Genomic DNA, 15496 nt, shown 5'->3' on the forward strand with positions numbered 1-15496 from the left:
GGAACCAGCTGCCTGTGGAGCTTAGGACTGCCCCCGACCTTCGTTCATTCCACCGGGACCTGAAGACCTGGCTCTTTGAGCTTTCCGGCCCAGGCTGAGAGTTTTTAATTTGGGATTTTTCAGGGATCAAATTTAATTATTTTTAATTGTTTTTAACTTTTGTATTGTATTGACGTTTTTAATTACCTTGTAAACTGCCCTGAGTCCTACGGGAAAAGGGCAGTATATAAATTCAATAAACTTAAACTTAAACTTATAATCTATCCCATCTAATAATCCACATCATAAATTCACATTTTTCCATTTTATGCAAAAAGTCCATGGTGAAAGGCGCTGGTAGTTAGTAATATGTAGTAAGTCTCCGGCTACGCAGCCTTGCTTTAACTCAGGGGCAACCAACCTTGGCAACTTTAAGACCTGTGGGCTTCAACTCCCAGAATTCCCCAGCCATGTTAAAGTACAAAAGTCTTAAAGTTACCAAGGCTGGACAACCCTGCTTTATTTAATGGGGTAATAAAAGGGGATGTATTACCCAACAGAAAGGGATGCAGTTGCTCAGTGGGTTAGGACGCTGAGCTTGTCGATCAGAAGGTCGGCAGTTTGGCGGGTCAAATCCCGAGTGCCACGTAGCAGAGTGAGCGCCTGTTACTCGTCCCAGCTCCTGCCAACCTAGCAGTTCGAAAGCACGTCAAAATGCAAGTAGAAAAATAGGGACCACTACGGTGGGAAGGTAACAGCGTTCCGTGCGCCTTTGGCGTCTAGTCATGCCGGCCACATGACCACAGAGACGTCCTCGGACAAGCGCTGGCTCTTCGGCTTTGAAACGGAGATGAGCACCGGCCCCTAGAGTCGGAAACAACTAGCACGCATGTGCGGGGGAACCTTTACCTTTACCATTACCCAACACCAACCATCTTAACTAATATTGAAAAGCGATTTCCATAATACTACTTAACCAGGGTTGTTTTTATCAGTTTTAGAGGCATTTCCTTGGGATTGTTTTACTCAGCATTGTAAACTGAAGAATGAAAAGGCTGGAAAGGATTCTAAAGCTTTCCTAGATAAGCCATGTTAACCAACCCACTAAACCCCAGCACCTTTTTCATTTTTCCAATATTGAAAAAAAAATTGTACTAAAGGGGCAAAGATAGACCAAGAGAATATTTTGTGGTATCTGGATGAAGGCATTAAACCAGTTTTGGAATGAAATTGTCTGCATAAGAAGGACAAAATATGCTTTAATTCTCAGCATAATCCAAAAATTGTGCAGAAGACAGGCTTCCAAATGTATAGAAACACATCATCAAGCCATTTTTAAAGCAGCCATGGTGTTTTTTTTAATGGTTTCACGAGTCTGAAAAAGGATGCAGCTACTTTAAGAAGCTGCTCTTCTCTGCACTCTGGAAAGAGTGCAGAGAAGAGCAACAAGAATGATTAGGGCAGGGGTCTTCTGAGGAATTCTGGCAGTTGAAGTCCACAAGTCATAAAAGGGCCAAGTTTGAAGACCCCTGGATTAGGGGGCTGGAGGCTCAAACATATGATGAATAGTTGCACAGAGTGAGTATGTCTACTCTAATAAAAGAAAGGGCTAAGGGTCACATGAAAGTCCTGTTCCAACATTTGTGGAATAGCCACAAAGAAGAGGGGGATCAAGTTATTTCCAAAGCACCAGAAGGCAGGGCAAGAAGCAATGAATGGAAACTAGCCAAGGAGAGAAGCAACCTAGAATTACGGAGAAATTTCCTGACAGTGAGAACAATCAAGCAGTGGAACAACTTGCCTTCAAAACTCATGGGTGCTCTATCACTGGAGTCTTTTAAGGACAGACAGTTCTCTGAAATGGTATGGGGTCTCCTGCTCAAGCAGAGGGCTGGATTAGAAGACCTCCGACGTCACTTTCAACTCTGAAGTTCTTTGTTCTATGTTCTAAGGAACAGACTCATTGAAATAGCCACATTCTTTTAGGTTTTCATGAATTCGTCCTATTGCATATTCTACATTTCCACGACAAGAAGTTTTTTTCTTACTGCTCAGAACTGATGGGTGATCCTGGCAATTACTAAGGTTATGGTTCAGAACAGAAAAATCAAAATGGACTCTGCTCTTCCTGTGTAGATAGAAACCTGTTTGCAGCTACTCTCATACTAGATAAGTTGCTGCTTTTTCAAATTCTTTCCTATGGAGGGAGAGTCACATGCATTCTACATGCAGCTCGCAAAAGAACATGTGTAAACGGCAGCAAAAGCCAAGGAGATGTCTACATGTATGTCCTTCGGGAAAGGGCGGTATATAAATGTAATAAAATAAATAAAATAAATAAATAAAGAATCATAGGGCCATAAGGGACCATGGAGATCTTCTAGTTCTTCTTCCTAGACAGTTCTTGCTAGTGTGACTGAGTTTCTAAAACGTAAATTTAAACTTATATTTTAGTTGAGGTTGATTGGTTGATCTTAGTTCTCCATGTGCATCTTTTCTGGTCTGTTGATGGGGTTTGGTGAACATGACCAACAGGATTTCTTTCCTGAGGCTTGCATTTACGGAACCTTTTCTCCAACTAACTCAGGCTTTTAAACTCTGAAGGTGAATTTGGATGTTTGCTTTCATTCGCTGGACAATTCTATTTGCCTGAAATGGTATAGGGTTTCCTCCCTGAGCAGGGGGTTGGACTAGAAGATCTCTAAGGTCCCTTCCAGCTCCCTTATTCTATATTCTTTTATTATTTATTATCTGTCCATAAGAATGCACATAGCTCATCTGCCTGCTTTTTTCCATTGTGTTTGCATTTCTACTTTGTGAGCCTAACGTCATATCTGCTATATAATATTTGTCTTTGGGAAGGGGAGTGTAATGATATGTGGGGAAAACATTGGAAGGATGTGGGGAGGAGATGTTGCTGAGGGAACAATCAGATAAGAGGCAGAACAGTCCTCAGCTGGATAATAGGAGGGACAAGAGGCCCAGAAGGGACCAGGAGGAGAAAGAGAAGAGGGAGAATTGCACGCTCAGGTTTGCAAGACTCTTTTAACTTAGCTGAACAATCAACTAGAATTAGCAAATCTGGTTACGTTTCCCATCTGGTCTAGCTAATAAGGGTGACAGGGAGATGCATTGTCCTAAAAAAATGATTTATAAAGGTAATACTTTATACAGGTAATCCTCGATTTACCACCACAATTCAGCCCAACACTGTTAAGCAAGACAGTTGTTAAGTGAGTTTTATCTCATCTTACGACTTTGCTTGTCACCGTTGTTAAGGGAATCGCAACACTTCTAAGGTTAATAACACAGCTGTTAAGCGATTTTGCCTGTCAGGAGGTCACAAAAGGGGATCAGGTGACCCCGGGACATTGCGACCGTCATAAATATGAGCCAGTGGCCAGAAGTCCCAATTCTGATCACGTGGCCATGCGGATGCTGCAATGGTTGTAAATATGAGGACTGCTCATACGCCACTTTTCTCAAATGGTCACTAAACGAACAGTTGTAAACCGAGGATACCCTGTAAACTCATTCCTTCCTCCCAGTTGTGACATTTCACTGGTAATTGTTCTCCAATCTTTAGATACTCCGGCACACACTTCAAGGCGCTGGCAGGCTGCTGGGATTTTTAACTAGGCTGGGTCTCAAGTCCATGCTGGTGGGCTAAATAAAATCCATTTTAAAATCCATTATTCTCAAACTCTGCCAGTCAGAAGCACGCCTTTTGGGGGGCAGATTCACCGCACTCGTAACTCGCCCCATCTTTCCTCTGGCCCACGTACTCCGCCCAGGGCAAACATTTTAGGTCAAAGTAGTATAGCACAAATGCATTTTATTGTAGATACTGAAATGTTTGAATAATTATATTACGGTATAAAGAAAGAGATGGAGCGAAGGGCTCCGACAGAAGGGAAATAAATTGCTTTGCATTTCCTGATGAGGAGAAGTGATCTTTTTGCAGCCCTTTGGAAATTGGGTCAGCTTCTGGCAACGTCTGTGGTCACTGCCTATACACTGTAAGAAAGAATATAAACAGAGGAGAGAGTTAGTGGAAATAAGACACTGAGTGGAAAATTTGTGCAAAGTGGTTGCTGTTTCTTCTTTCCAACATACAGCACCATTCCTGTGCTATTTCAAACATTACAAATTAGCTCGTTGGGTCTCACAAGGGAGGTATTCAAAACCATAAATCTAAGCTATGAGGCCTCTCTTCCCAGCTTAGATCCCTTGGGCCGTCACCAAAATTAGGGATGGAGTGATTTTCACTGCTGATCAGTCAAGAGCAGAGGGCGATAAAATTTAAAACACATCTAGCTGATGCAGAACAGCCTTCTGCCTGCCTAATCACTGGAGGGACAGGATTGAATTGAATTGAATTGAATTTATTAAATTAATATGCCGCCCTTCTCCCTAAGGACTCAGGGCGGCTCACAACATGACCCCGGGACACTGTGACCATCATAAATATGAGCCAGTGGTTAAGCATCCGAATTTTTGACCCTGTGACTATGAGGATGCTGCAATGTCATAAATAGGAGTCAGTTGCCCAAGCGTCTGGATGTTGATCCCGTGACCCTGGGCATGCTGCAACGGTCGTGTGAAAAATGGTCCTACGCCACTTTTTTCAGTGCTGTTGTAACTTCCACAATCACTAAATGAACTGTTGTAAGTCAAGGATGACCTGTATACCCAGATAGGTTGGGCGGTCACATCTCCAAATTTCTCAGCGTGGATATTGAGCTGAGCGTTCTCTCCGGGGCTCAGAATTCCTTGGCATGGCCACTGAGCTTAGAATTGTCCCGATGGACAGATGATAATGTCAGAACCCGTATGATTAAGTGGGGGGGACCTTTTTCCTATTTCTAATTCTTGCACTACTCTGGGTTCTGCGGGCTGTCTCTTTGTTTCTCTCTATCGCTGCAATGCATCTCTTTCGCTGTCTCTGCATACTTGTTCTTTGAAGTGCCTCTCCCTTGATGTTACCTTGGGGTGAGAAAAGCATGTGCCTCCAGCCATCTGGCTTATGTCCCGTTTTGGAAGAGAAGGTGCAAAGACCCAACAACATCGCTAGGAGCCTGGGAACGACCAGTGTTATCAGCTCTTTTCCCACAATGGACTTAACACCTGAGGATTGGTCTGTTTGAACCGACCAGATGAACTACTGGGGTGGAGTTTGCTTGGGACTCTTTTAACCTATTGATCGGGGGGGGGGGGGGTTAGAAACCCTCAGATCCTGTCTATTATGCCTGCTATCAGCTTCTCCTAATAAAAGTTCCTTTTGGAAGAAACCACTTCCTCGAGTTCTGCTTTCTTAGGATGAGGTTTTGAAGTGGGCCCTGAGAGATGGTTTTCTTAAGTTTCAGAGGTGGGTTTCGCCAGAGGCACCTGGAATCCCTGGCCGTGTGAATGGACTCAGCCGTGGTGTTCCCTCTTATCCAAGCAAAAAGAAAAGAGGGGCAGGCGTAGAATTAAGGATCAGAAATCTACCTTTCACTCTCTGGCTGATGGGATTCCTGAAACTTGGACCTGAAAAAAGGAGAAAAGATACACATTTTAAAAATAATCCTTTGGGAAACAACGTGAAACTTAGCGGCATTCTAAGCTGGGCATCACCAGACGGTCAACACAGAAATCAGATTGACTATATGCTCTGCAGCCAAAGATGGAGAAGCTCTATACAGTCGGTAAAAACAAGACCAGGAGCTGACTGTGGCTCAGACCATGAGCTTCTCCTTGCAAAGTTTAGGCTTAAACTGAAGAAAGTAGGGAAAAGCACTAGGCCAGTCAGGTATGAATTAAATCATATCCCTGTTGAATATACAGTAGAGGTGACAAATAGATTTAAGGAATTAGATCTGATAGACAGAGTGCCTGAAGAACTATGGACAGAGGTTCGCGACATTGTACAACAGGTAGCAACCAAAACTATCCCAAAGAAAAAGAAATGCAAGAAAGCAAAATGGCTGTCTGAGGAAGCTTTGCAAATAGCTGAGGAAAGGAGGGAAGCGAAAGGCAAGGGAGAAAAACATAGATATGCCCAATTGAATGCAGAATTCCAGAGAATAGCTAGAAGAGATAAGAATGCCTTCTTAAATGAACAGTGCAAAGAAATAGAAGAAAACAATAGAATAGGGAGGACCAGAGATCTTTTCAAGACAATTGGAGAGATGAAGGGAACGTTTCATGCAAAAATGGGCATGATAAAGGACCAAAATGGCAGGGACCTAACAGAGGCAGAAGAGATTAAGAAGAGGTGGCAAAATTACACAGAAGAACTATACAAGAATGAGCTTAACGTCCCAGATAATCACAATGATGTGGTCACTGACCTCGAGCCAGACATCCTAGAATGTGAGGTGAAGTGGGCCTTAGAAAAGCTGAGCAACAACAAAGCTAGTGGAGGTGACAGTATTCCAGCTGAGCTATTCAAAATCTTAAAAGACAGTGCAGTAAAAGTGCTACACTCAATTTGCCAGCAAATTTGGAAAACTCAACAGTGGCCACAGGATTGGAAAAGATCAGTTTACATTCCAATTCCAAAGAAAGGCAGTGCCAAAGAATGTTCAAACTATCGCACCATTGCACTCATTTCTCATGCTAGTAAAGTCATGCTTAAAATCCTACAAGCTAGACTTCAGCAGTATGTGGATCGAGAACTACCAGAAGTACAGGCAGGATTTCGAAGAGGCAGAGGAACTAGAGATCAAATTGCCAACATACGCTGGATCATGGAGAAAGCTAGGGAGTTCCAGAAAAACATCTACTTCTGCTTCATTGACTATGCTAAAGCCTTTGATTGTGTGGATCATAACAAACTGTGGCAAGTTCTTAAAGAGATGGGAGTACCAGACCATCTTATTTGTCTCTTGAGAAACCTATATGCGGGTCAAGAAGCAACAGTGAGAACTGGACACGGAACCACTGATTGGTTCAAAATTGGGAAAGGAGTCCGGCAAGGCTGTATACTGTCGCCCTGCCTATTTAACTTATATGCAGAGCACATCATGAGAAAGGCAGGGCTAGATGAATCAAAAGTTGGAATTAAGATTGCCGGAAGAAATATCAACAACCTAAGATACGCAGATGATACCACTCTAATGGCAGAAAGTGAAGAAGAACTAAAGAGCCTCTTGTTGCGGGTGAAGAAGGAGAGTGCAAAACTTGGGTTGAAACTTAACATTAAGAAAACCAAGATCATGGCAACTGGCCCTCTCAATTCCTGGCAAATAGATGGGGAAGAAATGGAGGTAGTGACAGATTTTGTTTTCCTGGGCTCCAAGATCACTGCAGATGGGGACTGTAGCCAAGAAATTAAAAGACGCTTGCTCCTGGGGAGGAAAGCCATGGCAAATCTAGACAGCACACTAAAAAGCAGAGACATCACCCTGTCAACAAAAGTGCGTATAGTCAAGGCTATGGTCTTCCCAGTTGCAATGTATGGCAGTGAAAGTTGGACCATAAGAAAGGCTGAGCGCCAAAGAATTGAGGCCTTTGAACTATGGTGCTGGAGAAGACTCCTGCGAGTCCCTTGGACTGCAAGGCGATCAAACCGGTCAGTCCTAGAGGAGATCAATCCTGACTGCTCTTTAGAAGGCCAGATCCTGAAGCTAAAACTCAAATACTTTGGCCACCTAATGAGAAGGAAGGACTCACTGGAGAAGAGCCTAATGCTGGGAAAGATCGAGGGCAATAGAAGAAGGGGACGACAGAGAATGAGGTGGCTGGATGGAGTCACTGAAGCAGTAGGCGTGAGCTTAAATGGACTCCAGAAGATGGTAGAAGACAGGAAGGCCTGGAGGAATGTTGTCCATAGGGTCGCGATGGGTCGGACACGACTTCGCAGCTAACAACAACAACAAAGCTGGGCATTGCCTGCTTCTCCAGTCCAACTATTGCAGAAAATCCAGGCTGAAGAACGTCGAGCCATTTTAACCTTTGAGTGGGGTAGGAAGCAAAATTTTACTCCCCATGGAGAAAATGTTCTTCCCGTTTTCCAAACTATCATCCGTTTGGGAAACTATGGCATGGGAGGTCAGGAAAGGCAAGAAGGTGGAATTAGTGTGGTGATACATGTATGACGAACGTTTGGGGGGGCTAGTTATGTCTAGCTCTAATCCCCCTAGGATTGGGGGGGCACATAATAACTGTCTTCCAGTACTTGAGAGGCTGTCACAGAGAAGAGGGGATAGATTCATTCCACAAAGCACCAGAGGGCAGGACAAGAAATATGGGAGGGAAGCTTGTTAAAAGGAAGATCCAACTTAGAAGTAAGGAGAAATTTTCTGATACAGGGAATCCTCGAGGCATGACCACAATTGAGCCCAAAATTTCTGTGGCTAGGTGGGACAATTGTTAAGTCAGCTTTGCCCCTTTTTATGACCTTTCTTGACACAGTTGTTAAGTGAATCACTGCGGTCATTAAATTAGAAATATGGTGGCTAAGCGAAGCTGGCTTCTACCTTGACTTTATTTGTCGGAAGATGATAAAAGGGGATCACATCACACACACACACACACACACATACACAGAGAGAGAGAGAGAGGACATGGCAAATGTCGTAAGTATGACCCAGTTGCCAAAAGTGGCCGTGTGAATTTTGACCATGTGACCATGGGGATGTGGCAATGGTTGTAAGTGTGAAAAACAGTCAGAAGTCACTTTTTCCCAGTGCTGTTGTAATTGTGAACAGTCACTAAATGAACTGTTGTAAGTTGAGGACTCCCTTTAGTGCGAACAATTAATCGATGGAATAGCTTGCCTCCTGGAGTTGTGAGTGCTGCATCACAGGAGGTTTTCAAAAAGAGACTGGGCATTTGGCCAGGATGATATAAGCAGGGGTAGGCAACCTTGGCTCTTTTATGACTCGTGGACTTCAACGTTCAGGAATTCTGGGAGTTGAAGTCCACGAGTCATAAAAGAGCCAAGTTTGCCTACCCCTGGCCTGGAGTCGCCTCTAAGACTAAGCATATAAGACTAATAAATAAATCAATAAAAATAACAATGGCCACAGTTGGAGAACGCTCCATTAAATGGTCTACAAGTGCTCCCCGGAACAGCCCATCCGGTTTGCAAAAGCAAAATATTCTTCCAATTTCATCTCCCCTCCCCCAAAAGAAGACTGTTAAGCGGGGGGCTGGACGAGAAGACCCCCAAGGTCCCTTCCAACTCTGTTATTCTCTTATCCTGAAAAGGTTGCACTGAGGATTCCAGTCTCGTTATTTTACCCTTCTGTATCATATTCTTCCTCCTCATTTTTTTCCTCCTCCACACTGGGATGTAATAAAGCTTGTCTCAGTTTGATGGCCAGAAGGATGGCGCCAATCACCACAGGCAGAAAGACAAAGAAACCCACAAGAAGCCAGTTTCTTGTTGAAAACTTTTTGGGCTGATGATCGATCCGGACTAAACCTAGCAAGGGAAGAAATACAATGTAAAATTCTTCTAGCGAAAATACGTAACTTATCCCTAAAATTCCTAATTCCTTCAGATAATCAAGTCTTATCGAGCACCTAAAAGGGTCAATTGTTTCAACTGACTCCAGAAGGCAATTAATAACCTTTCTGCACATCTTTCAATAGCAAATACGATGCAACTTCGAACGGCTTTCCAAACCAAGATAAATTGCGATTACAGTTTTATATGAAAACCCTACATTTACGAACAAAACTCCTTAAAGTCACGCATAGCTGTGTGGGATCTGTGATAGCAACAGCTGACTTGGGGATGAATCCTGCCACGTCTGTGAAAATATTGAGACAAGGTCTTGAACTCTTGAATCAGGCAAAATCTGGGCTTGGGAAAACATTCAAGCCAAAAGTGGAACTTCAAGCATGGTAATAAAATTATACTACCAATAGTTCTATTTGAAGCGTAAAGGTAAAGGTAAAGTTAAGGTTCCCCTGCACATGCGTGCTAGTCGTTTCCAACTCTAGGGGCCGGTGCTTATCTCCATTTCAAAGCCGAAGAGTCAGCGCTTGTCCGAGGACATCTCCGTGGTCATGTGGCCAGCATGACTAGACGCCAAAGGCGCACAGAACGCTGTTACCTTCCCACCGTAGTGGTCCTTATTCTTCTACTTGCATTTTTACGTGCTTTCAAACTGCTAGGTTGGCAGAAGCTGGGACGTGTAACAGGCGCTCACTCTGTTACGCGGCACTGATTCGACCCGCCAAACTGCCGACCTTCTGATCGACAAGCTCAGCGTCCTAACCCACTGAGCCACTGCGTCCCTCTTTGAAGCGTACGCCCCTCCAAAAAAACCCTTGTAAAATGGAAAAGGGAAAGGAGGAAGGGGAGGGGAGGGGAGGGAAGGGAAGAAAAAAGAGAGAGAGAGAAGAGGGAGGGAGGGAGGGAGGGAGGGAGGGAAGGAGGGAGGGAGGGAGGGAGGAATGTGTGACAGAAATCTTCCTGCAGCTGTGATGGGGGTCATCTGCATTATAGCAGTTCAACTTAATTATTTAAAATAATTTTTAAAAAAATATTTTAATTGTTTGGCCATTCACATTTCATTTTGTCCCTCCTCTGGCATCCTTTCTTTAATGATTCTATTGCAGTAATTTCTTCGGCACTAGTGTAACTCTGGTCCTGAGGTGATTTGTCCCATGGCGAATTGTCATAGATCCCCTGCGGACACCCCTGTCTGCGACACGCGTGTTAAGCACAACTTCTTCTTCTTCTTAAAAAGCCTGGTTTAAAATATGTAGAAGTGAAGAAACCCACCACTTCGGAAAGTGCTATCGATGCTTCCACCTAAGCCTCCTTCGTCCGCTACGTTGCAGTCAGGGGGAGCCCAGCCTACGTCGCAGTGACAATTGCCTCTGTTGTTGCACTTCTGGATTGTAGCCAAGGAGGAGGGAGGGAAGAAAAACCTCATTATTTCCCTGATTACTCTTCCCCTCCAGCATTTCCCACCCACTCTTCCAATCCTGCGGAACACAGGAACCCTTGATAGTTTTGCATCGGAGGTTCCCACAGGGCACCCTCACAAAATGGCTGTCAATTTACTGGTACCACCATCCCTTTAAGCCTCCCAGGATCCTCTCTGCTGACTTCCGTTTTGCAGGGTTTTATTCCTCTGGGATATTCCTTTGCACATGTACATTGAAAGCACTGGCCATGTCCCCCCATGATTATCATGTCCTAAGAATGCCTCTGGGTATGTGTTGGAAATGTGCCTGAGGCCCCCTGAGGCCACGTTTCATTTGCCTCCCTTGTCTTCAGGAGCAAAGCCGTGCACATTTTTAGCAGCCCCGTGAAAATGATTCACTGTTGCCTTGTAGATTTTTTTTTCTCAGCGTTTCATCTAAAACTTCCCCAAGAAGTAACGGGCGGAAGCTCATTAAAGAGGGATCCAACCTGGAACTAAGGAGAAATTCCCTGACAGTGAGAGCAATTAATCAGTGGAACACCCTGCCTGCAGAAGTTGTGGGTGCTCCATTACTGGAGGTTTTTAAGAAGACATTGGGCATCTACTTCTCTGGAATGGTAGATGGTCTCCTGCTCAAGTAGGGTGTTGGACTAGAAGACCTCTAGGGTCCCTTCCAAGCCTATGATTCCACAATTCTATGATCTACCTTACCGCCCTAATCAAGTTCTATTCAACTGAACTCTGCTTAATGTTTTCAGTATCACCCAAAGTTAGCAAAAAGCTGCATGTCGGTTTCCTATCTCATTTTTTAAAAAAACGTAGAGTAAATAAAATATAAATAAAAATATGTATGTCTGAGGAGATTCTCAGTCATCCAGGCCATGGCTGTCCCAAAGTTACTTTTACAAAAGGCAACAGGACTTTGTTTTTCCTTGAAGACATTTCGCTTCTCATCCAAGAAGCTTCTTCAGTTCTGACTGAATGGCGGAGGATGGAATAATTTATATTCTTGCAGTTGTCTGGTTGTTAGCACTCTTTCGGGAGGGGGGAAGGGATACGACACCAACTATCTCCTGTTTACAACCCCATCCATTCAGCAGGCTCCACACACATCTGCACTATTCAGGGGGACTCTGAGGGCACAGATAAACCTCCAAGTGGCCTCAGTGGCCCCCCAAAAGAGTGCTAACAATAACCAGATGACGGCGAGGAATAGGTAAGTCATTCCATCCTCCAATTTCAGTCAGAACCGAAGAAGCTTCTTGGATGAGAAGCAAAACATCTTCAAGGAAAAACAAAGCCCCCAGTTGCCTTTCAAAAAAGCACCTTTGGATCAGGGCTGTGTATTTTAAGGCGCCCGTTGAAATGCGGGATGACTGCTCCACAGCTTTTCATATGACATTGTTCTGTGTGATTTGTCCTTTTCTTGAGCGTTTGCTTGCTTTGCTCGCCCAACTTCTGTGTCAAAGTTTATAGGCTTCTCTCTAACTCAGCAGTTAAATTGTGTTTGGCGTGAGTACTACTGTACCACATCCATGCTAACTGTGGTTTGTTTGTTTTTGTCCGCTGGGAGGATTGAGATGGTTTAGTACAGGGTTAGGCAACCTCAAGCTATGCTGACTCAGGAATTCTGGGAGTCAAAGTCCATGAGTTATAAAAGAGCCAAGGTTGCCTAACCCTGATCTTTATGGAGCTGCTGTTCCTTCTGTCATAAGGAAGAAGATCTAATTGTCGATATTGTACATTTGCAAGATCCAGTCTGGGTTGATCACTCTTCTGGAGTTTATCCTAGAACATGTATATTTGTCTTCACTGTGGTACATTTCTTTGCTTCTAATTAGTTATTTCAATTGTTCTGAATGGCATGACTAGGATTGGAAAGAGGCTTAAGCTGCTTGGCATACTCAGCATTAAAACTTAGTCCTTCCTGGAGCTATATTCTGAAGTAGTTTTCTGCCTAAACTGCCATGCAACAAAGATTCAGCTCTCTATCATCCACAATCGCCTCAAGGCTAGAACGTTAATTTTGTTATCTGCTTTGGTCTCGTTAGGAATCTATCAGGTACCATTTTCTTGAGAGCTTTCCAGATCCCACATCCCCACAGCCACTTTTTCTACTGCCGAGAACTTTGGGGGGGTCGAAGTCTACACAGTCAAAGGAGTCAAACTTAACTACTTTGATGGGAGGGGGAGGACCAATTCTGATCTCCCCCCTTTTTTTCTTCTAGGAACAGCATTTTCATCCATCTTGTTCAAATTCCAAAAAAAAGTGGTCCGGGGTGTTTTCACTGAATGAAAAAAAAATCCTGCCTGTTTAACATTTACAGGACATGTTTATACTGGGTTTTTTTTATCCAATTTCTGTTTAATTGCAGAATACAAATTAGCAGAGTTGGAAGGGACCTTGCAGGTCTTCCAGTCCAACCCCCAGCTCAAGAAGGAGACGTTACACCATTTCTGATAATTGAATGTCCAGACTCTTCTTGAAAGCCTCCGGTGTTTGAACATTCCCAAATTCTGGAGGTAGGTCGTTCCACTGGCTGATTGTTTCACTGTCCGAAAATTTCTGCTTATTTCTAGGCTGAACCCTCTCCTTGATCAGCTTCCATCCGTTGTTCCTTGTCTGGCCTTTGGGTCCTTTGGGAAATAAGATTGTCCCCCGCCTCTCTGGGGCAGCCTCTCAAATATGGGAGCACTGCTAGTCATGTCACCCAGCCCAAATTTATTTATTTATTTTATTTTATTGAATTTATATACCGCCCTTTCCCGAAGGACTCAGGGCGGTTTACAGGGTACTTAAAACATTGATACAAAAATTAAAAACGATTAAAAAGATTAAATTTAATCCCTGGAAAAAATATATAAAAAACCCCGATTAAAACTCTCAGCCTGGGCCGGAAAGCTCAAAGAGCCAGGTCTTCAGGTCCTGGCGAAATGAACGAAGGTCGGGGGCAGTCCTAAGCTCCACGGGCAGCTGGTTCCAGAGGGCAGGCGCCCCCACTGAGAAGGCCCTATCACTGGGTGTCGTCCGCTGGCAATCTCTTACCGGTGGCACCCTGAGAAGACCCTCCCTGTGGGAGTGCACTGGACGAAGGGAACTTGATGCCGGCAGCAGGTGTTCCCTCAGATATCCCGGACCCAAGCCATTAAGGGCTTTATAGGTCATCACCAGCACCTTGAATCTCACCCGGAGGGCAACCGGAAGCCAATGCAGCTCGCGGAGTAGAGGTGTTACATGGGAGTGTCGGGAAACCCCCATCACAACTCGCGCGGCCGCATTCTGCACCAGCTGAAGCCTTACCCTCCACCCCAAAGGAGTGATCATTTGCCACTCCTCAAAAGGGACACATCTTATAATTCCCCCAGGAGTACGAGGGACGGTTAAATGTGTGCAATAGTGAACAATCCCTTCGACACTCCAGATTTTATTTTTAACTCACTCCTTTCCCGTGACACTTTCTTTCTGCATCACAGGCCATTCTTATTACAGCTCGATCTACGCACTTCTGATTCATGCAAACCTTAGAGAGGAAAAAAAAGGGGGGGGTTAGTTCAAATTAAAAAATAAATAGAAAGCAATTATTTGACAAAATTAGAGACTGAAGCTTATGTTTGATGGAAATGAGTAGGATTAAACGGCTGAATTAAGAACCATTTTGGATGACCTGGCTTTTGGAAACATAGGAACAAACTGACGGTAGCAAAGACCCAGTGGGGCATCACGTCTGCCCTTTGAGGTTTGGTTTGCTTTTCTTTTTCATTCATTCATTAATTTATTTTTTTTTGGCCCCTTCCACAGTCAGCCGGATGTTCAGAATGGATTTAGCACTTTGTCTGCCTATCAAGGACCTGGTATAGGCAGATGCGGATGTTTGCCAGTGTTTCGAGTATAGGTTTTTATTTATTTTTTTATTTATTTTTAATTTATTGTTGTTGTTGTTGATTTATTTATTTGTTTAATTTTCCCCCAATGATAGACATATGCTCATTCAAAGCATGTTTAAACTCAAAGTGGGACAATTCGCCAGGGCCAACTGTAAGAAAACAAACAAACTCACAGAGCACCAAGGACCCCACATAAAGGATTTAGCTAAATACAACCTACACAATCAGAACTAGAATATCATTCAATACTAGTGGCCAGGGAAGTAATGTGCTTGTGTGTGAGAGAGAGAGAGGGAGGGAGACGGAGAGAGATGGTGGGGGGAGAGGCCAAATTTATTTATTTTTCCTTTGCTCAACCAAGGCCAAGCGCTATTTTGACTTTTTGGATCCCCTTGGGGTAGAGGAGAAATATTGGAAGAAAACTATTCATTGACCCACTAGCTCAGGGGTCTTCAGACTTGGCCCTTTTGTGACTTGTGGACTTCAGCTCCCAGAATTCCTCAGCCAGGCACGCGTGCCTGGTTGAGGAATTCTGGGAGTTGAAGTCCACAAGTCATAAAGGGGCCAGGTTTGAAGACCCCTGCACTAGCTAGCTAGTTGATCCATTCTGACGGGCCCCTAGGACAGACCCCCATATCAGATAAATAAATATTTAATATTTATTTGTTATGTATATGTAAGGGTGTGGGTCTAATACATGTGTCTATAGTATGGTTAGGTGTGTGTCATGTCTGTGTTCCACTCTGAGAGCGGGCAACTAA

The 15496-nt window shown here is 44.0% G+C and overlaps 1 protein-coding gene across 1 annotated transcript in view; it reads right to left on the bottom strand.

Annotated features, from left to right (window-relative positions):
* Positions 1-3939: 3939 nt before the first annotated feature.
* LOC308671286 (disintegrin and metalloproteinase domain-containing protein 2-like) overlaps positions 3940-15496 on the bottom strand; it is a gene marked incomplete at its 5' end in the record, with an annotated part of 40450 nt that continues 28893 nt past the window's right edge. Inside the window, 5 exons of the mRNA XM_081333392.1 lie at positions 3940-3996; positions 5470-5508; positions 9208-9391; positions 10703-10814; positions 14291-14371. Of these exons, the coding sequence (XP_081189518.1) occupies positions 3990-3996; positions 5470-5508; positions 9208-9391; positions 10703-10814; positions 14291-14371 (423 nt within the window). The 3' untranslated portion in view covers positions 3940-3989. The remainder of the gene's footprint in view (positions 3997-5469; positions 5509-9207; positions 9392-10702; positions 10815-14290; positions 14372-15496) is intronic.

This window comes from Vipera berus, assembly GCF_964194415.1.
Source record: "Vipera berus genome assembly, chromosome: 8".
Classification (NCBI taxonomy): Eukaryota; Metazoa; Chordata; class Lepidosauria; order Squamata; family Viperidae; genus Vipera; species Vipera berus.